At 36.0% G+C, this 27,004-nt stretch overlaps 2 protein-coding genes across 2 annotated transcripts; both read right to left on the bottom strand.

The window, feature by feature from the left end:
• Nucleotides 1-238: 238 nt before the first annotated feature.
• On the bottom strand, nucleotides 239-2,898 carry f3b (coagulation factor IIIb). The gene is made up of 6 exons (XM_026283370.1): nucleotides 2,737-2,898; nucleotides 2,392-2,515; nucleotides 2,026-2,213; nucleotides 1,740-1,918; nucleotides 1,447-1,612; nucleotides 239-744 (listed from the first exon to the last, which is right to left on the bottom strand). Exons 1-6 carry the CDS (start codon nucleotides 2,804-2,806, stop codon nucleotides 611-613), a joined length of 861 nt encoding a protein of 286 aa, XP_026139155.1. The 5' UTR covers nucleotides 2,807-2,898; the 3' UTR covers nucleotides 239-610.
• A 9,904-nt stretch (nucleotides 2,899-12,802) lies between these two features.
• LOC113115772 (calponin-3-like) lies at nucleotides 12,803-26,669 on the bottom strand. The gene is made up of 7 exons (XM_026283382.1): nucleotides 26,347-26,669; nucleotides 17,232-17,353; nucleotides 16,658-16,724; nucleotides 16,404-16,541; nucleotides 16,190-16,306; nucleotides 15,884-16,030; nucleotides 12,803-14,981 (listed from the first exon to the last, which is right to left on the bottom strand). Exons 1-7 carry the CDS (start codon nucleotides 26,401-26,403, stop codon nucleotides 14,646-14,648), a joined length of 984 nt encoding a protein of 327 aa, XP_026139167.1. The 5' UTR covers nucleotides 26,404-26,669; the 3' UTR covers nucleotides 12,803-14,645.
• Nucleotides 26,670-27,004: the final 335 nt, after the last annotated feature.

Consider the following 27,004-nt stretch of genomic DNA (forward strand, 5'->3'; position numbering starts at 1 on the left):
AAGAGAATGCAACATTCTTCACCATTTGGTGTCTCTCGGTTCCTTTTAATTCCGAATACGTTACATCTGAATATGCCTTCTCTGCCAGTTTTTTTTTTTTTTTAAATGGGGGAAGAACCTGATTTACTGCATCAGTGTACATACTCGTTTTTGATAATGCAAGTCCTTTAACACAAGTCATTACGACGCTTAAGTCAATGATAGCAATAAATACTGAAGTTTAATTTTGATACAAATAGAAAGTAACAAGTATAATTTATTTGCTCAAGCGAATGAACTTTCTAGAAGAACAACTTTATAAAAAAAAATAATAATTGTGCATTAAATATTTTCTACAAGATAAAACTTTATACAAAAAGCAGCTAACACATTTATGAAGAAACTAATGCCATTAATGAACAAACAGTTCCATTTATCCATAAAAATAGAATTCTGATATGTACAACATATCATGTAGTGCTTGTGTTTCACAGAAACCAGTCCAGTGCTGTACTGCAGGAGATGTGCTACACACACACAGTCCTGCTCAGTGCAAAAACAGTTACAGTCTAGCTGTACGTCCTGTTCAGTGCTCAAGCTACAGAAATGTAGTATTCCTTTATGCCGGAATCTAGACAATGGTTACTTTGGCCGTCAGTGTTTGTCTTCGTACTCTTTTACAGCACACCACGATCAGAACAATTACAGTAATTACAAATGCCAGTATAATGAGCGCAGCTCCTCCAATCACAGCCAGTCCATACTCTGTGGAGAAGAAAGAGGAATTTAACTTTTTTACAAAAGTCATTTCATAAAGTAATGCATTCTATTTAAGTGTTAAGCTTAGTTTAGAAATATGTTGGTGTGCGATTTCAAAATGCCATCTAGCTTGAAACGTGCCAAGTTAATAAACTTTTGGCAAAAAGGTCTATAGAATTTAAAAAAGTTAATTCATTCTTTATGAATTCATAAAGCGCCATTGAGCCAGACGAATATTGGGAGTTTGTAAGCTTTTGAAAAACCTGAATAACCGTTCCACAGAAGTTTCAATTTATGGAATCTTTAAACAATGTGAATCTTTAAGTGTTTTTTTGAAATGGCATCTAGATTTTAAATAAACAGATTATATAATAGGAATTAGTATTCAATATTGAATGGCTGAAAACTCCAGGTGCAGAAAGAGAGGTTCCCACACAACTGAACAGTCGTTCCAGCACAGCTGTCGGCCCCTGGTCAGTGTGTGTCATCCTCCCTCCTCTACTCTGCTAACAGACCCCGATCCTGCCTCTTCATGCTTAACCTCACAGTTTTCTAGAACACCAATTCTAGACGGCTAAATCTCAGAGCAAAAGTGGAATCATTTTGAATACTTAGAAACTCCTTTGAAGCATTCCTCTATCTCTAAAATGGGTGGAACACCCTAGTAAATGTGAAAGTAAACCATCAACTATTAGATGAGAAACCTACCCTCAAATGGAGTCTTATTCTCCTGTGGTGAGCATTTGGGGAGGCTCCACTCTCCAACCCTCTTGTCTCCTTTTCGGGAGGCGATGTATGCTGCCACGCTGAAGCAGTAACTCTGACCCTCATCTAGATTGAACTCTGCTTTGCTCTCATCCACAAGTCTCATTTTCTGAAAACGGACCGATAAACATGTAATGAGTAGGATTCAGAGGGCTTTTACTAAAAAAAAAATAAACAAAATGCATGGCATGTAATGTTGATGAGTATCTATAGCTTGTAAACGTGCGGATACCCACTTTTCCCGTGCTTCCAGCCTTGTTGTATGCAATCGTATACTTGAGATTTTTCTTAAAGATATCCCGGATGTTCAGAGAGCTGCCATTTTTGCGCAGAGCAGTGATGGGGTCGTGTATGATCAGCACAATCGTCTTGTTCTCATTCACGGTCAACTTAAACTCAGGTCTTCCAATTAAAGCTACAGGAAAAATATTTTTACAAATAAATATTAAAGCAACGGCTTTAAATCAAAACTGGTGGAATTTCTAATGTAAACAAGTGGAGAACGCAGGGTTGGACACTCACTGTCGTTATAAGGACAGAACTTCTTTGATCTGGAGAATGGAGGCTCCACATAGTCAGAAGACCCATGCAGAGTCTCAGAGAGGACATCAGCAGAATAAACCCCCTTTATGTCCAGTTCATTAGTCAGGTCACACTCGGTCTCAGTGCTTTGAATGCAGTGAGGGTTTCTCTGTCGGTCCTTACCAATTCTGCATAAAAAAAAATAAAAAAAAACTCATGTTGGTTAGAATGGTCCTTAAGGTTTCAATCAATACATATTTACTTCAATCATATTAACCAGTTGAATTTTAAAATAAATGCCAATATGAACCATACAGAGCAAGACCAAATCGAAGCCCTGCGGTTTAAATTAGAGGGTGTACTTGCCTTGAGAATTCGACTGTATATGTGTAGTTAACAGGTTTAGGTCCCCATGATAGGATTGTTTTAAAATTGTAAGATGACCACGAGACATTTGTTGCTTTGGTAAGCTTGCCCACTTCCAATGATGCTAAATGGGACAGAGGTCATCAGTCAAATCAAAAAGACATCATACAGCTATGGTTTCTACTGCAACTCAACCTTGAGATACAACAAAACTAATGTTACACCTAAAGTTCACGTTGCTATACTACACTGTGCCATGCCATAATGTACACTGCAATACTAGGAGTAAACAGTTCTTTGGATTGGTTTAAGGTTTAAAAAATAAAAACAATATTAAAATCTTACCAGGGAATGCGTTTACGAACGTAAGCCAAACAAGAAAAAGTGCCGAAAACATTACAGTCTTGCTGTCCATCGTTTGTGATAACGGCGTAAAAGATTTAATCCAACTTTTCTTTCGGAATAGTTTTGTTAATTAAATCCTCCAGCCTCGTCCAGTATTTATAGTGTGTGCAAAAGGTCTCTCAGAAACGACTCGTCATGAGACAGGAATGGCGCTCCGCCCCCTTATTAGTCACTGGCTAGGCATCCATCGCAAGCGCGCACCTTATGACCATATATGGTTTATCCGGGTACAGGTTGAATGCAGATATTCTGCATACAAGCACGTACTTAAAAACTTCGAAAAGACGCTTGCCCATAGTTGCTCTGTCATCATGTTAGTTTGTCATTAAACATTTTATATGTTACTGCTTTAGACTGTGCTGTACAAGCGAATTAAGATTAGACATTCATTAATTCAAGTTAGTTGTGTTTAACTTGGCTGTCAATCACCCAAACTCTGACATGGGAGATTAATCTGCAATTTAATGTTTTATCAGTTGTAATAGCCTAAGTGAAGTTTCTTTTTCTGTATTTATATTACCTACACTTTGCAAAGAATCATCATTTACCATTCTAAATTTCCATAGTTTTTTTCTTAAAACAGCTTTTCGTTTGGTCAGATGTTCCACTCGTGTGCCATTTTGTGGGGAAGAAGTAATCTGTGGCAAAGATACCTGCTGATGATGATTTGTGTAAGCCATAGACTGAAAAAAAAGAAAACACACGCACAATTCATGTCACTCTTTGACTCGAGTTCATTATGAGCAAACAAATTCATAAAGTTGGTTCATATGAAAAAGGGCAATTACTTTAGCTAACCCCTACATATTTGTTTTTGTGTCAATCTCGTCACTTAGATTTTCAAGACTTGGACAAAGAGGTCTTGTCGGACCACCCAACTGCAAGGAAAACAATCTTGTCTGTACGATCAAAATCCAATACAGGTATTAGGTGAAAAATGTTTTTTCCAAAACATTTCCTTTTTAAGATCAGGTGAGGAGATAAAAATGGCTGCCATTTGATGGAAATACTTGTGGATAATTAGTCAGATTTAAAATGTTTTGCAATTCTGTTAATTTAGGGCATGTGTTCTGTTGAAGGAAAGATTGACGAAGAGATCATCATGATCCTTCAATGGAAATAGATGGTGGATGAGATCAATTTTGGCTACAGCAAAGAGCTTTATGAACATGTGCTTCTTAATAGCACAGGATTTATACCTAAAAGAAGAAAAGGCTGCTATTGTCTAATGGTCTCTGCTGCCATACATTCTCAAATGTGGCAAATAAAAATGTTTTCCGTTCGAGGCACACCGTCGTCATTTAGAGCTAGCAGTGAGTTTATCTTTGTAGCCTCCTAATCAAAGTCTTCTGAAAAATCTTGGAGTATAATAACCAGTCAAATGTTCTGTTGCTGCCAATATGGCATTTTTACTGGTTATTTTACTCTGTGATTATTCATTTTGTTGATTTTTTTTTTTTGTTGTTGTTGTTCTGATTATAAGGGGGCTACAAACATAATCTCACTGCTACAGTAGCTCTAAATGACGAAGGACTAATTGGTTTGTATTAAAGGTTTACATCCAGTGACCTAAATTTAAATGTTTAAATGTTCTTTATTTAGAAGTGGTAAACATCTGAAATATTTCAGCCTTTGAGTAATATTGGAATTAGCTTCCTTTGACTGTTTAATTCAAGTTAAAGTGGAAGTCCAGTCATTCCTAAAGTGTGACATGTGGTATGAGATTGTAGCAACTTAAAGATGACTGTCACGCACTAGCAATACATTGGACAGACAGGGCATAGCATAAAAGCATGACATAATGCCATACTTTGAGATCATAAAGTGACTATACAGTACATTTGACTTGAGGCCGAACATGACAGGACATCTGTGGACTTGGAACAATTTTTGAAAATAGAACAATGGAACAATTTTTGAAAATGATTCAAACATTAGATAATAATTTTGCATTTACATATATATATATATATATATATATATATATATATATATATATATATATATATATATATATATATATATATATATATATACACACACACATAGATTTTATGAAAAACATAAGATAAGAATGAAGATTAAAGCATCATGATCATCTTATTCACATGAGTTGACAGTTGAAATCATCAAGTTTAATATGCTTTCAGTTTCATAATTACATTTCTCCCAGCATTGACACTGCAGAAAATAACTTGTGTGATCAATGTCTTTCAGTGGTTCTGTGTTTTCCCTTAGTTACTTAATTGTTGCACCAGAAAAAAAATAAAAACCTTGGAATAGGAACCTTGCATGTGTGATTAATTCATCATTTTAATTTGGATTATTAAATACTCAGTTTTCAATGCAATCGATAAAAGGAACAATGTTGCCAGAATGAGGCAACTGTGGCAGATGTCTGTAACTGTTCACATGAAGGAAATGACAGTTCCTTTTAATAGGGTGGTTTACAGCTTGTCTGATACCACATTAAAAAGAAGAAACTAGATTAAGTAATACAATTAGTCTGATAAAGCAACGGAAAAAAAAAAAGAAAAGAAAGAAAATGTTAGGAAATTCACCAGTGATGACTGTGGCCGTTGTGTGGAATAGTGAAACCTTGCTTCTGACTGGTCGAACGAATGACACTAACACAGCAAACATTCTAGTACCACACCAAAAATATGTAGCATAAAATAGATTCGGACAAAATGGCATAAAATATAAAATTGTTATAAATTCCAAAGCCATAACAATGTGGCTTTCAGTTTGTCAGTTTCAGCTGTTTACATGTAAACTATGAAATTATGTTTGCCAAAAAAAAAAAGAAAAAAGAAAGAATAATTCTGTAATTCCCTCATGATTGTATTGGATTCTTTGTTTTTACAGCTGCTTCTAACAGCAGCCTTAGTTTGGACTTTAATTTTTATATCCAAATAATTAATTTTTGTTCTCCAAGTGAGAGATTTTGCCAGTAGATTTTGGATGTCCCTATAATCTGTATTAATCTCTATGATAATTAAACACTAATTAGATCACTTGTGTGACCGTAGGATGGTTTGATTCTACTCTATTTTTGAGGAACAGAATACGAGTTTACTGAAATACAGTAAGTGTTTAATCACTTTTAGGCTGAGCAAGACTTCTTCAACCTCCCACCCCCTTCTGGAGATCCAATAACATACATAAGAGCAACAGACGTGTGGTGTATAATTTCCATGACTATTCTGTCCTCAACCTCTGGTTTCAGTTGTTTGGAAGGAGTAAGAATACCAGGCTTCATGGGCCGTCTGACTTCCGTTTCTGGTCATGCACCTTAAATGGAATTCTTGAGAGTGTGACGTGCTTCTGTACGACAGACTGAAATTACATCAGCATATCTACAGTACATACGAGAATATTTACATTATACTAAACTGCTTTACTAAAATCATGGGAGAAGAAAGCAGGTAAATAAAGAGAGAGAAATGAATACATTCTAGATGAATTACAGTCATTAGCCAAAGCTTTCAAAACAAGGTCTTTTAAAATAAGTAAACAAAACTGCGGCGTTTCGAAGAAAGGTATGGAATTACTTTCCAGCTGGACACAATTTTTGCCTGGCTGATAATAACATGGGTAAAAATGTCCCGTAGATTTATACTGAGGGAAGGATTTAAGCCCCATCAAGCTGTTTTTGATAACTTCCCATAACACTCTAGCAATAATTGAGAAAAAATATATATATAGTTCAACTTTCTATGCAACAGACTAGACGAGAACTACTTCTCAGAAAGCAGAAAGACCAGTGTTACGTCACGGCCAGAATTTACTCGAACCCATGTGACTGAAGCCTTTTGGAGGAAAATAGTGTGCTGTGATGAGATCAAAGGTGAAGCCTTTGGCCAGCTATGACCCAGTTCAGGTTAAACAAATGAGCCTTTCATTCTGCAGAAAGAGAATGCTTCTGAATAACAATAGTTTTTGATAACGTATGTTGCTGAATAAAGATTTTTTTTTTTTTTTTAAATTACGAATCACTGAATGTGAAACATTTATGTGGGCCAATTCATTCTGCGACTGCTACATATTTCTGAAAACTGTTAATGTACTTTCTACTTTTAAGCCTCGTTGAATTCGCATATCAGTATTATACTAAAGTGCAATATCCCAGAAATAGCACAGATGTTAATGGAGTAACACCCAGGTCAATATGGCTGTTTGTCAAGTTCAGACAGATGCTGTGTATTTTAAGGCTTATTAATAAGGAAATATATGTGTCAAAACTCAAATTGCTATTTGAAAAGTGTCATCACCATTCATTTCCTTTAATGAGTCTCTTGACTAATACCTTACTTGTCAGAGAAGTCTGCATATCTTCAGGATGTCTTTAATCAAGTCCGTGGTGATGACAGGTGAAATGAAGGCCTGACTAAACAATATGTTACTCAACCATCCACTGCTTGTCTTTTTGCTGCGTCCCTTTGTGCACTGCCTCGGGAGGTTGAGCCAAAAAGTCTAATCCTAAACAGACTGAAAAATAAAAAATAGGTCAATACCTATTGTGTCATTTCATGCTGCGAGTTTGTCTCAGCAGACTGCTCTTGACAGCTCATTCTCAGGCACCCCCTCACTTTCCCCCTCCCAGGTCCACCCCAGGAGACAGGCCTGCTAAAAGCCCTCGATGCAGAGGAACTGAACTGTGGGAGGAAATGACTGCACCCCCAGCTCTAGAAATCCCCCATGTCTCACAGACTCCAACAAGTCGGCTTCTTATCCAGTATAAACACACTACAGCGCAAACACGAATATACTGATCCGATCATACTAATACAAAGGATCCCCATCCCTGCTTCAGGCTATTGTCACAGGCTGAGGAGTCATCGTAATGACCACAGGTCTGAGTTTGAGATAACAGGAAATGGTGAACATGTGGCAGAGCATCAGTTCAAACTCAGGATATTACAGATCATAACTGTCAAAAGAGTCGCTCTGTTCTCCTCACAGTGTTCTTTCCTCTGGATAGGGTTACAGCCGTCTGGTGACTGACTGCATAATCTTTACGTCATTTAGTGGTCCAGGATGGTGAATGATAAAAAAAATGGTTAGTAAGAGTCTCTGGTTGTGTGACATTCAGAATTTGATAGAGGATGCCTATAAGTTCCAGTTTAGATTCTCAAAATGTATTTTCGATGCTTCAAATTCTTTTAACTATATTTATAGGCTTGACCGCCATCTTTCTCAAATGATGACCTTATTCAAACAAAAGGCATCAAAAACTGGGAAGAAATCAAATTCTCTGGCTGAAATTTTAAAAATCCACAATGAACAGGTAAATATTATATATATGTGTAATATAGATTATTACACATTTCATAGGTTCAACCAGTGGAACATTGAACAGCTTCAATGATTAAAACAAGCTTTTTGAATTTTGCAATTAGTCCAGTTTGTGTTTGCCATTTGTCTATTTGCATTAAATATGTGAACAGGTTATTTGTGAACTTATGTCCTGACTGGACTGTAAAAAAAAAAAAAGAAAAAAAAAAAGCTTTGTTCAGTAAGCTCTTCAGTATATACAATTCATTTTTTATCTAAACTGTAAAACCGAACAGTGAAATGAATTAAATGAAATGAGTTGCTGTCACTCAAATAATAATGAGAGTTCATTGGACTTAATTGGCATGTAATTAAGATTTTGTAGTGTTACAGAGTCTTTTTGGCAACTACATTACATGCCAGTTTACTAACTGGACACAATGTACTAGTTTGACTAACGTGTACTTAAAACAATAACAACACAAACCAATCAAAATTGAGTTTTGTTAACATAAAATGGTGTGGTTGTGTACTTATTTTAAAAGTTCTGTGAAAACTAAAAACTTTGTTATAATAACTGAAAATAATTGAGTTGCCTTAACAGAAAACTGTCATATTATCAAAAGTTAAATCAAAGTCATATTAACTGCAAATATTTGAGTTGAGCTAAATGAGCACTTTAATTGAACTGTTATCAAAAGGTACAGGTAGCAGGTAATCCAAACTTATTCAGGCTTACTGTGTGTTGACTAGAAGTACTTTTGCATCATATCTGCTAACTCTCAGAGTGTTAGTTGAGTAGCCTATAGTAGATTGGTAAGGTTAGGGTTTGAATAAGTTGTACTTGCAAAGTTATTTAAAGTAGGTTGAATGTCTGCTGGGAGACTTTCACAATAACAGAGTTAGCAGATATTTAGCAAACAGTTAACCAATATGCTGTTGAGAGTTATGACATGTAGGTGCAACATTACTTAAGTGTCAACAGACTGTTCAAAAGGGACCATCAAAATAAACTGTTACATTACAAAGTTTTTATTGCCTCAACACAGTAGACTATTTAACAAACAGGATTTTCCTTGAACCATACATCAACGGGAGAAAAAAAAGTTTGGATGGATGGATGGATGGATGAAAGAATGAAAGATGATGGAACACAGATTGAAATATGGGTGAATTGATGGATAAATGGATGGATGAAAAGTTTGTGAATAAACTAAACACAGCATGAACTTTCTGATAAAACTCTTTGAAGTGGCATAATGAATAGTTTCCATCACTCTTTACAAACATCTACTAGACTCTGCTCTGCACACTTCATCTCATATTTCTAGCAGATTTTATTCATTCCTGTAATGTGTGACTCCAGTAAGCCTCCAAAATAATTGAAGATGGGATTGCAAATACACTTATTTGTGAGCATAATATGGGAAACTCCATTAATTTATATTTAACATACATATAATGTCAACTATTTGGAACGGGCTAGTAGGACTATCTGTCCTGGTCAGATTAATGACAATAAATATACAAAATATAGACAACTAAGAAAGTCCCTTTCTGAGTTCACCATGCTCTAATGTGAATCGATCACACCCCTGCAGACTGGGAACCATTCCCATTTTACTAACGCTATGATGTGTTCACCCGAGGGACTGAAATTCCTTAATAGAAAAGAAACATGCCGGAAGAAAACTTTTATTTGATTTTATTTTTTTCTGTTTCATCTATGAACTGGCTAAACTGTTCTCAGCATGATTATGACACAGCTCATATGATGGGGGAGTCACAGATGAACTCCGAGAAAAACACTGTGCGGTTCAACCTCCACATTCCTCGGCATTCCTGCTGACTTGGAAAGATTCTGAGAAAATAAAACCACTTGTTGATTAATAATCTTAACATTTTTAGCATAAAGAGTATGTTGTGTGGTTTCCATATATATGTGTGTGTCTTATCACTTGATTTATCACACTCCCTTCCTGTGACCCTAGTTCCCTAGTTGTGACTTCTCACACTAGCGTCATGCAGAGAGTGGTTAGCAGGTCTATAGCCATGATGAATAAAGTTAACGTTAGAACGCTGATGCTTACGTACAGTGTAAAAACTTCCTCTTTCTTTTGAAGTAGTAAATATGAAATATGAAAAAGAAAAGACAAATATATGGTTTGACATATCATGATGGCATTGGGTTTTTCAGAATGTGCAGCACTATGTCCCATGACCAATTGAGATTATAAATCATGTTTCAATAGAAATAAAAAAGGAAACGTCAATCTGTTTTGTGTTCTTCTGTGGGAGAACCTTTGGCTGCTTGCATACAATGAAAGTGGATCAACTTGAACTAAAACCATGAAAAAAAATAAATAAATATATATATATATATATATATATATATATATATATATATATATATATATATGAAGAGTTTTATGGAGCTTGACAAGTTTTTTTTTGTGCCATGTTCTCTAATGTCAAAAACATCATGCAGCTCAGATAGTCATGTGTTATTTGTCATTTACAAGGTCTCACAGAGCAGAATAAAATAAGCATAATTGTTTGGAGCTTTGGCTATACTTGAGCGAGGGTGTACTTCGGTGTATCTCACTCATAAAACAAAGATTTCAAAACTGTTAAGGGGTCAGACAAATACTACTTTGGTTTCAAATGCTGTAACTTTTGATTACTTCATGATATCACCACAAAATGGAATTCACATACAGCTCACGTGTTGGGGAACATCACTAAAAACACCACTTTCCTGAGATATTGAATGTCAAATAAGAATGAAAAATGGCTCTAGAGCACACACATTTTTCTTAAATTTTATCACCTATTTCTCAGCATGAGAATGTCAAAATGCAAAGAATAGTTTTCCCCTAAATATATATATATATATATATATATATATATATATATATATATATATATATATATATTGCCCTTTTGACTCTCCTACAGTTTTGGAATCATGATCATGATTATTTTTGGTTATGTCACTCTGGCAAAAATACACCTTCTGGGCTTAAAGGGTTCATGTAGTAAAAAACAAAACAGAAAACAGTTTGGACATTCTGCTGTAAATAAGTTATTTTGTTTTGGGTGAGGTGAAAAAGAAAGCTGCAATATAACTTTCACAGCTTGTGAAATAATCATCTGCTGCACTTGAATTACATTTACCGAAGATTTTATTCAAAGGAAACTTTCAAGATCATTAAACACGTGATCCGCCTGCTCTGAACAGAGCTGGTATTGTGCAGAGCAGATATATTTGCAGGGTTTTCTCATGCTGAAGTGCTGAAATCCCATTTGGTTGGAATGTTCATGACCGATCATTCTCACAGTTATCAGCAGTTTCGTGTTGCCTTTACTGATAAGTTCAGTGGCTTCTACCTTTCCTGACCAGCTGGAACTCATCTTGATAGCAAAACACGCTTAACTTTTTTCCATAGGCTCTCTTTGTACCTTGATGTGTGAGCGCCACCTTCTGGTTGTTACGACAATTAAATGAATAAATCTGTGACATTCAGCAGGTCTCTCTGCAGGTTTCCATCACCTAAAGAAAGCAAGCCAGTCTTTATTGGCCGATTTTTTGGCAACCCTTTTAAAACATTGCTTTGTTTATTTGAGCGTAATTGTTGAGTTTAGAACTGGGCTATGGTTTTGTTTGACCAATGGATGACAAGAGAAATGTTTAGGAAACCTGTTTAAAACAACAATTTCGGCACTTCTATCTAGTGACACTAGTAGTAGAGACTGGAATTCAGAAAAAGCAGGTCACACGAAGTTGTCATGTTGTAAGTAAGGGTAAAAGACAAGGACAAGCTCTTGGCATCTTGTCCAATGTACTTTTCCCACAGTGAACATCTGACCGGAATAGCCAAAGGCCATAAACGATAATATTACGGTTTTAAGCAAACGTATTTTAAAGAAACAGTGGACGCTATCCTGCACTCACAGAAATCATATCCAATGATTCGTGAGGCGAAATCTTCAACTTTCAGTCATATCTGCCCAGCTACAAACCAGTACAGTAAGCAGTGAGAGGACACAGAGAAAGAGGAGTGACAAATAACTTCCGGCTTCTGTCCCTCGATCAGCAGCTGTGGGGTCCATCTGAATGCTGAGAGGAACTCCCTTTGGCCCACGAGTCCAACCTCATGTACTTGAAGCCAAGCCTTCTGTGATGTTAAGTATTCACATACTGTGTTGTAAAGCCTGAATGAGTGACTCATCGTCAGAACAGAACGTTGGCAGAAGTCCAGCTTTTGTAACTGAAGAGGAGCAGCTCATGCCACAGACATTACAAGATTTCAAGTTACTTCAGTGTTTTCAGAGACAAATGGTTTGTGGAGCAAAATGATAATGCTTTTTTTTTTTTTAAAGTTACATTTTCAAGCATACATGAGCTCATACATCTAAGTTTTTTTTTTTCTTTAGATCATTTATCTGCTTCATGTTTCACAGCGGAAGAACAGCATTAATGCAAAAATCACTGATGAAAGCTGAAGAAATTATTATCTTCTGCTAAATGCTTTTCCATACAATACCAAACAAGAAGAAGAAATGCATCAGGTTCTGTTGAAGTCTTCAGCATATGCCTGCAGGGTCGTTTTACATTTATGTCTGGATATTGTTCTTAATGTACTTTTGAAATCTCAGCACAGCTTGTTCGTTGAAAGTTCACTTCAAGTCAGTTTATTAGAACTTAAGTAATTAAAATGAAACTCGATAACATGCAGTGCACTCTCATGATAACTTAAAATTCAAATGAGATGGTGAAAAAAAAGTTACAGGGTAGGATTTTTCCAATTACCATCAAAACTTTTGTCTTCTGATAAAATTTGCATTCACTCATATTTTGTACATATTTTTTTTATGTTGTCGTAGGTGGTAGAAAAACAAACTTTCTTGGGAAAATGCAACAGTTCTGCGAGAGTACACAAAGTATCTCAGAGGGAAGCAATACTTTGGCTTTGGGTTCTGCATTCTATATATTCAGTGCATTAAAAGAGTTGACGCATCTACTTTTTAGCCAATTCATTAAATGAGAAAAACAGAAAGTGGCCTTTGCTCAGTCCACTTAATGATTTAACGTTACTAATAAGTTAGGAATTAAATGTTATATACTAAAACCAGCCAGATACAGTCTTGTGATTAGTCATCAACAAACCCTATGGCACTTCCTTTAATGTCCCCAAAAGGGATGGTTCACTAATAATGAAAATTCTGTCAACAGTCACTGTATGTTGGGAACCAGTTTCAAAAAAGAGAGCCAGTCAAAGAATTATACATTTCGATAAAACTATCCCTTTAAGGCCAGGGAACACAACAGCAGTACATTTTGGTAGAAATTCCCAAACAGCGCACAATTGGAAAACCACTAACTTCTTCAGTAATACTAAAGCTCTTCCCAAAGCAGGTAGCAGCTTTCCAACTGCTTAAGTGAAGTCACATTTGATACAAAGAGAACGTTGCTAAGGGAAACCTGTGCTGTTCTGGCAGGCGGTCTAATTGAGGGCTGTATTATCAGAGCCAAATTCCACAGGCGCACAAAGCAGGGATTATTCCCCCGTCAGGGTGTTTGCGGGAAGAGGTGGGGGTTTGCGCTCAGTCCTTGTTCTCCAAACCTCACGACTGCTCTGAGATCAGCCAGATGGTGCTAGATGATCTCTCACTCTTCAGCTCAGTTTTGCTCTCCATGCCGACACAAGGCAGCATTCAGACTCGCTCATGCCCCCTTGTCCAAACGCAAGGGCTCATTTCCAGGATGGTTTAGCAAAGATGTAAATCTGATGGAGTTAATGAATTCCAAATTTATCAGATTAAAAATAAAGTGAAAATGCAGAGAGAGAGAGAGAGAGAGAAAATGCACTTACTTTTTTATCAGATGAATTTGGCGTGTGTGTGTGTGTGCTTATTTACACACAAAAATCATAAAAATTCACAAATAAATGCAACAACACCTACTGATAAACCTGACAGACTATTTGATTTAACCGGAATGACAACAGACTTGACTGGAAAATTTAAAACTTTATTCATAAAAAAAAAAAAAAAAGCCATTCAACAGGACTGAGGTCTCTATTGATTATTACTGGCAATAAATACAACAGACAATTGGGAAGAGGGGGAGTAATTAAAAATATGGTCTTAACATAAGGTCCTATGGCACAATTTAGCAAGATGTTGTTTGGTCAAATGATTTATAAGCCTGGAAGTAAAACACACACAAACACACACACACACACACACACCTCAAACAAAAAAAAGAAAAACCTCAAACAATCAGAGATTTTACATAATATGCCATGAATGACTTTTGACGAAAACTTACACTGCTTCTCTAACTCATCTTGACTTTTAAAAAGGACCAAACTTTTAAAACATCAGACTATGGTCTAATTTCTATCCAGCTAATAAAACACTGTATTATCAGAGGAACAGTTATACAGGAAAAGCTCCTCTTAACATCCGTTTCTTGTTGTATAAAAAAAGGCTAGCGAGAGAAAAAAACAACTCGCTCTGTTTATGTGAGGATCCAAAAATATTAATCTGTGCTGAAAGCTTGCAGTTTAATAGTCAATGCCATGGTCATAGCGGGCTCTGTATTCGTCGTGGTAGTCTGCCTGGTACTCATCCTGATATTCAGCCTGGTAGTCGCTGTCGCTGATCTCAGAGCAGTTGGTGCAGGTGCCCTGGCTGCCATTGCTGTGGATGGTGGGCTCGGTGGGGGAGGTGCAGTATTTGGGGTCGTATATCTGTCTGCCCAGCCCGTACACGCTCATGCCCTTCTGAGAGGCCACCTTGTTGGTGCCCATCTGCAGCGAGATGGTGGAGCTGTCTAGCGGCTGGACAGCCACTTTCTGGTCAAAAATATCCCTCCTGGTGCCAGGGGCCAACATGCCAGCCTGAGGGAGAAGAAAGGGTGAATAAAGTGAAAACTAAAGCTTGACTTGGGCATCCAACTAATGAAATGTCCTGCAGAGTTTAGTTCAAGCCCCAGTTAAACACACCAGAACCAGATAAAGATAAAAGATAAAAGAGATCACTTCCAAACCAAGCAGCTTTCTAGTGGTAAATGTGGCAAATCTGCATGTTAAAAGTTCAACAAACCTGAATCCGATTTGAAATATGAATGGGAAAGTGTTTCACCTCGTGTTCCACATGTGAAAATACAGATTGTGTCGATTCCTATTGAGACTACTGCATTTTCTCTGTGGAATTTTGACAAACAAAAGGTATTTGTGACTGCACTGTTACTCTTAAAGGGTTAGTTCACCTAATAATGAAAAAAATGTGTCATTTACCCTCATGTATGTTTGTTTATATGCAAATAAAAGCCTACGATAAATCTGTTTATTATATAAAGTGATCTCCAAAGGGTTTATATCTTCCTTACATTTAGCTCAGAGATAGGTATTCGAATTAGGGATATTTTGTCTATACTATTTGGAGTTTCTGCAAGAGGGCACCCTGTGGTAGACATTACATGTGTTTATAGCACTCCATACTACTACACGCCACACTGGGTAAACATAGAAATATTACTTTTCCTCTCTAAAGTAAACATACAATAATTCATATGCTGTTCTCCAGTGTACAGGAGTTTTTCCCCCCTCCACTTTAATGACATCACTGTCAGCTGTCTTAAGTTACTTCAGAGTTTATTTTGGCTGTGAAGATGCAACCAGGAAAATGGGCCAATGGAACCACCTTGGAGCATAGTTCCTTTAACCACCATGTATAAAAGTCCCTAATGATGACAGAATGTACATTTTTGGGTGAACTATTCCTTTAAATTCCCACTCACCTGGCTTGCCCCTTTATTAGTGCCCATCTGCAGGCTGATTGTGGTTTGGTCAAAGGGCTTGTCTGCTTGAGACTTTGGGTCAAACAGATGTCTCCTGGTGCCATACGCGGTCATCCCAGCCTGACTAGCGCATTTATTTGTCCCCATCTAGCATTGAGAAAATAAATTGAATATGCAATATGAATATGCAAAGCATGACTGAGGGAATCTTACCGATGATATCCCAAGATAAAAAATGGTTTTAAAAGGTTTCCTAAAGAGACAACAGATAAGAACCAAATGAAGTCAAAAGACAGCGGTCCTCACCTGCAGTCCAATCACACACTGACCAGCCTTCATTTTCTCACCATCGAAGTTGCGGGTGTGCTTGTCCGCATACTTTACACCAATGTCAACTTTTGTGTCCATACCTTTGGTTTTTGCCTTTGAATTAAAGATGGAAAGTAGCATTGTAACAGCAACTCCAAATCCAAGCTTCCTTCTTTCATCATCTCCATTCAAGATGTTTTGCACAACTCACCATGCTGGCCAGAGCAAGAAGTGTGGTCTGGACTTGAGTCATATTCCCATTCTCAAACAGATCATTGGCCTCAAAGATGTCGTTAGGCTTCAGGCCATAAGCAAGAATGGCTTTAATGAAGTTGCCCAGGTTCTCAAGCTTCAGTGAAAAGAAAAAGCTTTTCTATTATATTTTTACATTAGGAATAAAACTAAAAACTAAATAAATAAATAAAAACATTGAAACAATACAATAGATAAATGGGTCTTCCCTACCTTGTGCCAGTTAAGTTTGGTGTGGTTGATTCTCTTAATGGATCCAGGCTGAAGTTTATTAATAAGCCTATGAGAAAGACCAAATATTAATTTTCTACAGAGGGGAGCCTAAAAACTTACAGTATAGGGACTGATTTTGCACTCACAGTACTGTTCAAAAGTTTAGGGCCAGTACTTCCACTACCCTCCAAAGATGTTCTTACCTTTCCATATATATTGAAAAGTAAGAACATCATGTGATAACATTTCTTCCATTAAAACGCAATAAAGGAACATTGTGGAATGATTTCTTAAGGGCAACAGCAAACAAAAGAAGGTGTGAACGGTTATGAGTAACACATGGTTCTAATGAGTAACACCTTGGCCAAACTTTTTTGCTTTTGTATTCTGGGTTTCATGTCTGCAATGTAAAATCACTCCACACTTAGGCGCATTGTCGGGTTAAAATAAACAAGGTTACAAGTGGACGGAAAGTCTTTATTTATTTTATAGAACCAAACAAACACTCCAATGTTTTGAGTTCCTAATCAAACTGAAATGCACATCATGGTTTCTATCATGCTCACAGACTCACTCGCACAGTATGACCCCATCTTTCAATCCCATCTGGAAGTTTTCTCCGATTGGCATGCCCGTCACATCCTCAATCCAGTACCTCAGCTCGTCCTCTTTCTGCAGGTCATACTTCTGAGCAATCTACAGGGCCCAGAAAGAAAGAAAGTGAAAACTCCTGCTTCCCTAAACAGTTTCACCATGTGTTATCCAAGGCCTGCCATACAAAGAAACATGCATTCCAACAGGTCTCTGCACTTTCCTTAAAATACATTTTAGGGTTTTAGAATCAGCATTAGACAAATGTCATATTTCAATTTCAGCTGCACGCCTTTTTACATTTACATGACATATTGAAACATAAGCTACCTATGCATACGTTCCCTGGTGTTAAACCTACATAACTGTCTGAAACGGAGAACACGTGCATGAAACTCGCATGGAATCTTTTGCACAGTTTCAATTCATGAATTCTGAAAATCCCAAAACAAAGGGTTTTTGAGTGTGCAGGTCCTGTCATGTTTTAAGGTTAGCTTTGGAAACCAATCTCCTCTTTATCTCTGGGTAGTTTGCACAGGACTGGAGTCGAACGCAGTAAGATGGACTGAAATTAGAGCGTTGCCCTATCTGTGAACTCTGGATTTAGAAGCAGCTCCAGACACCACTACTGCAATCTATACAGATTCAATTATGCAGTTTTGCATCATAATTAAATCAAGTCACATCAGGTTTGAAATAAAATAAGGCTAGTCCTACAATGTCACATTAAAGTTTTCCATTTCTTTCAACAGGTCTGGTCTTGAATCAATTGTAAATGAGTTGTAAAACATATTGCATTATCAACCGAACAAATGAGGGTTGGCTCCTAACTTCAACTGAATGACATGCTGAATGTCTAAAAGGATCCATAGAGGTGACTGGTTGGAGCATGTCTGTTTTTCCTTAAAATTCTGTTGTGCCTTTTAAGAAATATATGGCAAGTGGGAAGTTTCTTTTGTATAACAAATTTTTAAAGGCCTTAACATTCATATATATATATTAAAAATACACATTTAAAAAAGGCACAAATCTTTGTCTGGCACTTTTAGAAATTCTCCATTACAAGTGGAGAAATAGAGCATAACCGTGACCGCCCTCTCAGTTTAAGAGGTTTTTTCTCCATTTATTTTCTCCACAGGCATTTCACACAATTCTTCAATAAACAGTTCAATGCCACGAACCAAACCAATTGACTATAAACGCTAAAAACTTTGATTTAAGGTAAAAAGAACTCTTAAAAAATATGCAAAAAGAAACTGATGTTACTGCACCAATATCTTCATTGATTTTAATAAATAATAAATTCATTATTTGGTTACAGCTCAGCTGTTCTGCCTTTATTTCCATGGCAAGAGTGACTTCTCTAACTGATGGAATTCTAGTAGTTCTTTACTAGGATTTCGGCAATTAAACTTTTTTTTTACATTTTAAAAAGGTAAAATGTGATAATCACACTACCATATATATACACACATCACAGAAAGATTTATACTCTTCAGAATCATTCTTGCGGAATAAAAATGAAAGGGATTTTGACTTTGGGAACAACTGTTGTGCTCAATATCCTGTTGTGATTTTTTTTTTTTTTTTTTACTTTAGCTGTCTGTCAACATTACGACAGCAGGAAATGGGTCGGTGACAAAAACAAAGGCAAATCACAGAGGGCCTTTCAAGTATCACTGTACTTAAAGCCATAGTTCTTTAAGGGTCTCCTGGTAGATATCAATGAATAACAGACGGATGACAAGCAAAACTTGAATTGAGACCATATTTTACCGCATTATTAAAATGTTATTGTAAAGTCTCAAACACAGAAAAAAAAAAAAAAAAAAAGAGAGAGATAGTCATCACGTATCACACAATGCCTCCGGTGTCACAGTTCTCAATGAGGATATCAATCAACACTACAACATAACACTACGCACATCATACGCTGAAAACAAACCTCTCCAGAGCAGTACAACGCTGAAAACAGTCAACCTGTAGGTTTCTTCCCATCTCACTTTAAAACAAACCTACTCTTGAGAGATGACATACATCCTGTGCTTTTATATGTCACTTTACACAGCAACCTCATATTCTAATGAAACTGAAATTACATTTTCCAAATGTGTATAAATTATTTGATAACAGTTAAAACTTCTGATTCTTGCATCAAAAGCTATTTATGACAGTATACAAATGGCAAATCAAATTACTTGTGCATATAAACATGAGATACCCAATATTGGTTTATCAGACTTTATTAATTTTGCGTTTAGTATATTAGTCAATATTGGATATTTATTCATGATCATTTTCCCTTATGTCACATTTTGATTACTTTTGTATCATCTAACACACACTTAACACTGTTAAAGGAGTCATGAACTGCCTTTTTTATTATTTTGTACTGTTTTCTGAGGTCCACTTATGTAAAAATTTTTTTTTTTTATCATAAACATTATAATGTAGAAGTTACATGCTATTTTCAGTCCTGTTTTGACCCCTGCATTGGAAACGTATGTTTGAATAGGAATGGAGGATTGTAGACTCTAAAAGGAAAAGCCCACTGCTATGATTGGCTAACAGTTCATGTTTGAAAGCCTACATCCTTCATAGATGCACACTGCTAATATTTAGGTCAAAAGTGCATAAATACTCTGTACACATCAAACTATCTGTAATGACAGACAAAGCAATAGTGACGGACCATGTAATAAAAACAGTTACTCACACTTGTGTAGTGGGACATTACTGTCAGATCCAATATAGTCGGCACAGAATTGTCTTACTTTCTATCTTTCTGAAAATCCGGTGTCGTATAGTGCCTTGTTTGTAAACAAATCCACAGTAAAATTAAGTGAAGGACCAAGTTCCTACTGATGTATTCTGGCACTTCATTAAAAATAAACTTCTTCCAACTGATCACGCTTTTCTAATGTTGGGATCAGAAGGAAGGCAATGCAAGAGAGCATCTTCTTGTCTTTCTCAGCATCTTCATTGTTTGGTTTCTTCCTAGACCTACGTTTGCTTCTGTCATTGTTTACACTATGTGCCCAAATGGGTGGGTGGGGCTAAACAGGCAGTGATGTAGAAGCAGGCATTGATGGTCATTGGCGGAGTTGGGGTGTGCAACACGATTACGTCATGAAGTGGCACATTTCACAAGCTGTTGTTTGGCAGATTGGCTTCAATATAAGCTGATTTTAGACTAACAAGAAAGTTTTGAGTTCTGAAACCTACAGGATATTTTTATTAGGGCTGCACAATAAATCACATTCAATATTTAATGATGCAGCTTGTCAGTGAACAATGAGTCTATGTAGTAAATGCTGCTCCATGTGAAAGCATGCATGTGATGGAGATTTACCCCTGATTACAGAACTGGCTTTACTGACAAGATGCGTATTAAATATTGCATGCAATTTATCATGCAGCCCTAGTTTTTAAACAGTACAATGATCTTTTATAGGTCAAAATATCAAGAGAATTTTGGTTTCTCAGTTCATGACCACTTCAAATGTAATCTACCGAAAACCTCAAAACATTAATCTTTCATACTACTCTTTATAATGTTGTGATGCCTAAATTCACTTGGTGCATTTAAAACCAGATCGACTCTAGCATTTAGAAATTTTATTTTAATTAGACAAAATGTGGTGGGATTGTTATAATGGGTATTGTCCAGATGTTTAATACTGGTGCACTCCAGGTTAAAGTATCTTTAACTTCTTATAATACTCAAAAAGAAGTCAGTAGATTCGAGCACAAAAAGCATTACAACGGAAGAGAGAAATGACTTTCAAGCAACAGAAAGCAGAATTCAGCAGAGAATATTTGCTGGGAGGAAAAAAATAAAAAAAATTGGAGGCCAAAAAAAACATGCTGCAGGTTGATGAGAGCAACAAGATTTCTCCTGAATCCCTCTCTGCTCTGCAACTAGGACATCAGAGAGGTCTTTACATACAGCTGCAATTATTCTACACAATAGAGCTTGTGTTCCTGAGTGTATACTAGAGAACTTAAGGAAAAGGAAGACGAAAAACATGTAGGAGTGCAATGATACATTCTCTGACTTCCAGACATTTGGTCCAAAGTGGAGAGTGAACGTCCTGAAGATAGAGAAAACAGGGAGTGAACAACATGTTGGGAGTTCTGCTGGCCTTCTGGACAAAATCATGTGGAGAGCAAAAACAGCGCACAATAAAAAAGAAACACTTGCAAGAAGTACTTAAGGAATTCAGTCAGAGCAACAAGGAGGGAAAGGGTCCAACCCAAAATGCAGTTATGCATTTGTTGAGAAGAAAAATAAAGATCTAATGCTGCAAGAGACCTTGATGAACAGCACAAGTGTTTCTGTTGATCAATTATTCACATTGTTGCTCTGGAAATGTCAAGCAGACCAAATAAAGTGGAAGTGAGGTCTGAGATGTATATACAGACTACAAGATGTGTTTGCATAACATCTGGGTTATAACCACTAGTCCACTACATATAAAACTCTGGAAAGCCAAGCAGTAGTCTACTGTGCATGCATATGAATTTACTATAGAGTTAACCAAAGTATAATTTTTAAATAAGCAAGGAAACATAAAACTGATCAAAAGTGACAAAGACATTTGTATAAAAATATTTCAATTTCAAATTAATGCTGTTCCTTTGAACCATTTAGAGAATCCTGAAAAATATGCATCATGATTTGCACAAAAAAGTAGTTATTATATATAATGTTAGTTCTCCCGATGATTAAAATTAGTCCATAAATTACTCATCCTCAAGATATCCTAGGTGTGTATGACTTTCTTCTTTCAGATAATCCAGTCAGAGTTACATTAAAGGGGTCATATGATGCGATTTCAAATTTTCATTTCTCTTTGGAGTGTTATAAACTCTTGGTGAATAAAAAAACATCTGTGAAGTTGCAACGTTTTTGCATTCGAATGTGGAATTTTATATTAAATTCGACGAATATTCGAAATTCCTTTTTTTTTTGACAGCCCTAGAATCGCCTATACAAATTTTTGTTGTTTTTGTTGAAATTTCTATTCGTAAACATAGCCATGTTGCAGCCTGCTGTAAATATTTTGCATTGTTATGGCAGTCCTCTCTGCTTATTGTTTTTCGAAAATGTTGCACTCCTCTTTGTCATTGTGCACGTAACTTCACGCCAATAAATCATCAGAAATATTGGTCTTCACCAATATATTGAATCTTTACATTCTTCCTACCTGTTGTCCGTGGATTTACCTATATTTGGTGTTATTTGCTTTATAAAACTTATTTAGACATGCAAAATTGATTTTACAATCGATTCAATGAACACTTGTCACTCAAATCAAACAGGTTTTTTTTTCACAAAAGTGACAACCCAAGAAAGCAAAGTAAACAGTCTCTCATTTGTTGGTTGCATTGACACCTAGCAGTGGAAGCAAGTAAAACAGTACCTCATTTTGTTTCTTCTCACCTGAAATTCATGCAATAAACGTTTTTGACAAATATTTAAATTTGTTTGTGGTCTATATAGCCTGCATCAAAATGAGGTTTGCAATTATGCACTCAAAGACACGGGTTGAAGACCAGTCAGTGACGTCACAATATGCTAATTTGTTTAAATTCATACCTACATAATCACCATCACCAAAATTTACTTTTACTTTTTTTACATTGAAACTTAAAAAAAAAAAAAAAAAAATTACTGTTACTGCAAACCAAAATATTTTTTAGGATGGCCCCAGTTCTGCTTCTCGCGGGAGGCAAACTTTGTCTACAGTAAAGTAAACAGTTGAGAGAAAAACAATTTCGTGCCTGAATATTATATGCATGCAGATCTTAAAGGGACAGTACGCCTATTAAACAAGCAGCATACTGTCATTACTGCCAAGGGATAGATCACCCTAAAATTTATGTCATCATTTACTCATTGTCACGTTGTCCCAAACCTGTATTAATTTATTTATTGTGCTGAACATAAAAGAAGATTTTTTTTTTTTTTTTTTTATGTGGGTAACCAAACAGATGCAGGTCCACATTGAATTTGATAAAAAAAAATACTCTGGAAGTCACTGTGTTCCAGCAACTGTTTGGTTTTTCACATTCCTCAAAATAGCATTTATGTGCAGAAGAAGAAAGAAACTCATTCAGGTTTAAAATTATTCCTTTAATATTAATAAAACAACAAAACAGAGAAAAATCAATCACTGCTCTTGACTGAAGAAATTTCATACAGTTGCTTTAGGAATCAGTTCATATAGTATTTTATTTTCATATTTGTTATTTTATTTATTCATTTATTTTATATTCAATTTCTTGAATGCTCCTGCTAAATACACCTATTGTACCTTAAAATAAAGCACTGTTTGTTTTATTTGTATGTGTAGTTGTAATGTGCATCTTTGTCATTCTTTTATCCTCGTTATAAAAAAATCAGAACAAAGACTCAGACAACTTGCAAAATAGTAAAATCGACATGACAAAGAACTGTGAAAAAATCGTGAATCCTGATATTCCTAAAAAAAAGAAAAAAAAAATCATGATTTGATATGTTTTTCATTAAACAGCTTGAATGATTAAAGACCCTTTTTTTTTATAACTCCGACTCTATTCATCTGAGAAGAAAGTCTTATACACCTAAGATGTCTTGAGGGGGGTGTAATGTATGGGCTAATTTTCATTTTTGGGTGAACTAACCCTTTAAGCAGCTCGACTGTTTTAACATTGATTATAAGAAGAGAAATTTCTTCAGCACCAAATCAGCTTATTAAGAATGGCATCCTTCAAAAATCATCACAGGAATAGATTACATTTTTATATATATATATATATATTATATATATATATATATTTTATAAACATAGAACAGATTAGAACAGTTAAAATCCAATAATATTTTACATATTGTTTACATTTGATCAAATAAATGCAGGCTTGGTGGGCTTAAGAGACTATATGAATTTTTTTTTTTTATAAATAAGTAAAAATCTTAAAACCCCAAACTTTTGAACAGTATGTATATGCGTCTTTAATTTTGTGTCTCTTATCACTACGCAGACTTTCTTCTCACAAAATAAAATAATTTCTCAAATCAATGTGTCACTAAGATACAATATTTAACATACTGTACAATATAAAAATTCTACATAACCTATTTAAATTAAAAAGAGACCGCAAATCAGTGAACCGAAAAATGGATTTAAAGAAAAAAAATAACACTGAAACAAAAAGTGAGCCAAAGAAGAGATACGTGCCAAAGCTGGCAAATAATACATTCAAGTTATTGTCAAGTATTAATTAAGAGTTAAAGTAAATTACCTTAACACACACACACACACACACACACACACATATATATACACATACACACACACGCATATATACATATATACCTATCACACACACAATTTGAGTGGAATACATGGCTTTCAAAAGAATGTCAGTAATTGAGTGCCCTAAATTCACTTTTGCATGACCCAGATGAAGTGCTAATGAAAGTCAGCTGGGGTTGAGTGTCTTCACACCTCTGCAGATGGCACAGGATTCAAGAAAGCATCACCCCACTGTGGTTTACCCACCCTCCCACTCAATCAGACTAAACACACACACTCTCTCTTTTTCTCTCTCTCTCACACACACACACATGCTTCACAAAATACATGGTGTGATGGAATACTGCTGAAAAGTCCTAAAATGAACAACTGCTGACACTAAAGGGACGTGTTTTCTGTGTGCTCTTCACTGAGAAAAGCAAGTAAGACCATGAAGAAGTGTGTATCCTAACAGTTAAAGGTCTTGGCTAACATAAAGGTGGCATGTTCAAGCCCAGGTGTGTGAATGTAGAATGGATGTCCCTGAGCGAGACTGTTTATCCCAGGTTCACAAGACTGTCCTTAGCACAGGTCACTAAATAAACTATACACTTAAAAAAAAAAAAAAAAAAAAAAAAAAAAAAAAAAAATATATGACTATGACACTGTTTGCACAAAAAAAAAAAAAAATAATAATAATAATCTGATGTGTTTATTTGACCTTCAATCCAGAAAACAGAATCCATGAACAAAGAAATAACAATAAAAGGAAGTCACTGCAGATGGGAAACTTTCCTTTGCATTCAGAATAATAGCCTCAGTGTGATTTAGTGTGACAGACTTACAGTGTAACACTCTTTCATTGAGAAAACCCCATTTGAGTGTGTGTAGCTACAGTCTATTTTAGACAACGAACCATTTGTTTTTTTTTCTACAGAGATTCTACCTACAAAATAGAGTAAAATGCAGTTATATATACTAACATCGTCCTTTAAAAATGAAAGAACATAACGCGCACCTCACTCAAGTTTCCATCTCCACTCAAAGCAGAACAGATTACATTGCTAACTCACGAAATATTTATTATACACACGCTGTCGCTTATTTAGGATGATAATTATATTATTGAATAGGTTTCGCGTTGTGTTTAGTTTTTTAGAAGTTTCTGTACAGATCCCAGGCAGCAGCCTCGTTGCTTTCTCTCAGAACTGGAGCTCCACTCAGAGCTCAGCAGAAGACCTCATGACCCACCAACAACACGCCAGGCTGCAGGCAAGCTTCTCCGATCACAATAACGCACAGTAAACTTCATTTGCGACGATAAGAAGTCCGTGCCTTCAAAATGACAAACAGCATCTAAACAAGGCGTGAAAACCCGTTGCGTGCACAAAAGAGAAAGTTTCATTCATTGGAAAGTCGATTGGTGCAAAATGAAACACGGATTATTTTCTACTTTCTACTTGCAATAGAAAAATATATTTCATAAAAAATAAAATAAATAAATGGCAGTAAACCAAAGGATGCATCGACACCAAAACCAAAATCTCAAATCCAATCACAGGAACCAGGTGAAAAGGAAACACAATGGCTTTCTCTCAAAAACTAACAACATTTGGCCACCATAAGTACTTTTAGTACTAAATTGTACACATTTTTGATTCAGAACATGTCTGTGATGTTTGAAATAATAGGCAATCATTTATATGTGAAACACACTTTCATGCCACGCATTTCAGTGCAATGCAAAGACAAAACGCCATTTCGTCGCTTAACTGGCGTTAAGGTACACAAACTGTAAAATCTTTCAACCCTTACCTTACTTCTCACTTCGGCAGATAAACCATATGCAGGGCCCTTGTTGAACTGAGCCATTGTTGTTTTTATTTTACGTCGATTTGCGCAAAATAAATGTTCAGAAATCTCCCGGTCTCCTAGTTTGTTTCTCTTATTCGGGGAAAATATGCCTTGCAAAACTTAAAAAGAGAACCGATAGAGTTTAGGCTAGTCAAATATGACTGCCGATTGTCCCAGTTGAGCGGATGCACTGCTCGGTAAAGTAATTAAAGAGAAGCAGAAGGTCTGCTGTGTGCGAGCGAATTTACGAATTCTACTACGTCGAAACCGTATGTTGTGAATATGAATTAGATAGGTACCATGACGCAACCTAATGTACCTTCCTGATTGGCTGAAATTAAAACGATAATTTGTGGCGCCGGTGAAAAGGCTAAGGTGGAAGTTTAGTTCATGAATATTAATTAGTCTGAGTGCTGGACGCTACCGGAAAGTTACTGAGCGACGTCAGCTGACTTTGTTAATATTCATAACTAGCCCTCGTCGTAGTACGAATTCTTGTAATTATTTATTCCTTCAAAATGGTAAAAATCCTATTAAATCAACTGCAAACTATATTTAATATAGTATATGCAACAGAAAGAGTAATTTAAATTAAAAAGAGATTTTTTTTTTTTCTAAA

The sequence above is a fragment of the Carassius auratus genome, chromosome 2, assembly GCF_003368295.1.
Source record: "Carassius auratus strain Wakin chromosome 2, ASM336829v1, whole genome shotgun sequence".
Taxonomy (NCBI): Eukaryota; Metazoa; Chordata; class Actinopteri; order Cypriniformes; family Cyprinidae; genus Carassius; species Carassius auratus.

Coding starts and splice junctions, on each gene's coding strand:
- f3b (XM_026283370.1), bottom strand. CDS start 2,806: ATGGACAGCAAGACTGTAATGTTTTCGGCACTTTTTCTTGTTTGGCTT. Junction 2,214..2,391: donor TATACAGTCGAATTCTCAAG/GCAAGTACACCC, acceptor TTTTTTATGCAG/AATTGGTAAGGACCGACAGA. Junction 1,919..2,025: donor GTTCTGTCCTTATAACGACA/GTGAGTGTCCAA, acceptor TTTTTCCTGTAG/CTTTAATTGGAAGACCTGAG.
- LOC113115772 (XM_026283382.1), bottom strand. CDS start 26,403: ATGGCTCAGTTCAACAAGGGCCCTGCATATGGTTTATCTGCCGAAGTG. Junction 16,031..16,189: donor AGTGTGTGATTGGACTGCAG/GTGAGGACCGCT, acceptor TCTCAATGCTAG/ATGGGGACAAATAAATGCGC. Junction 14,982..15,883: donor CTAATAAAGGGGCAAGCCAG/GTGAGTGGGAAT, acceptor CTTCTCCCTCAG/GCTGGCATGTTGGCCCCTGG.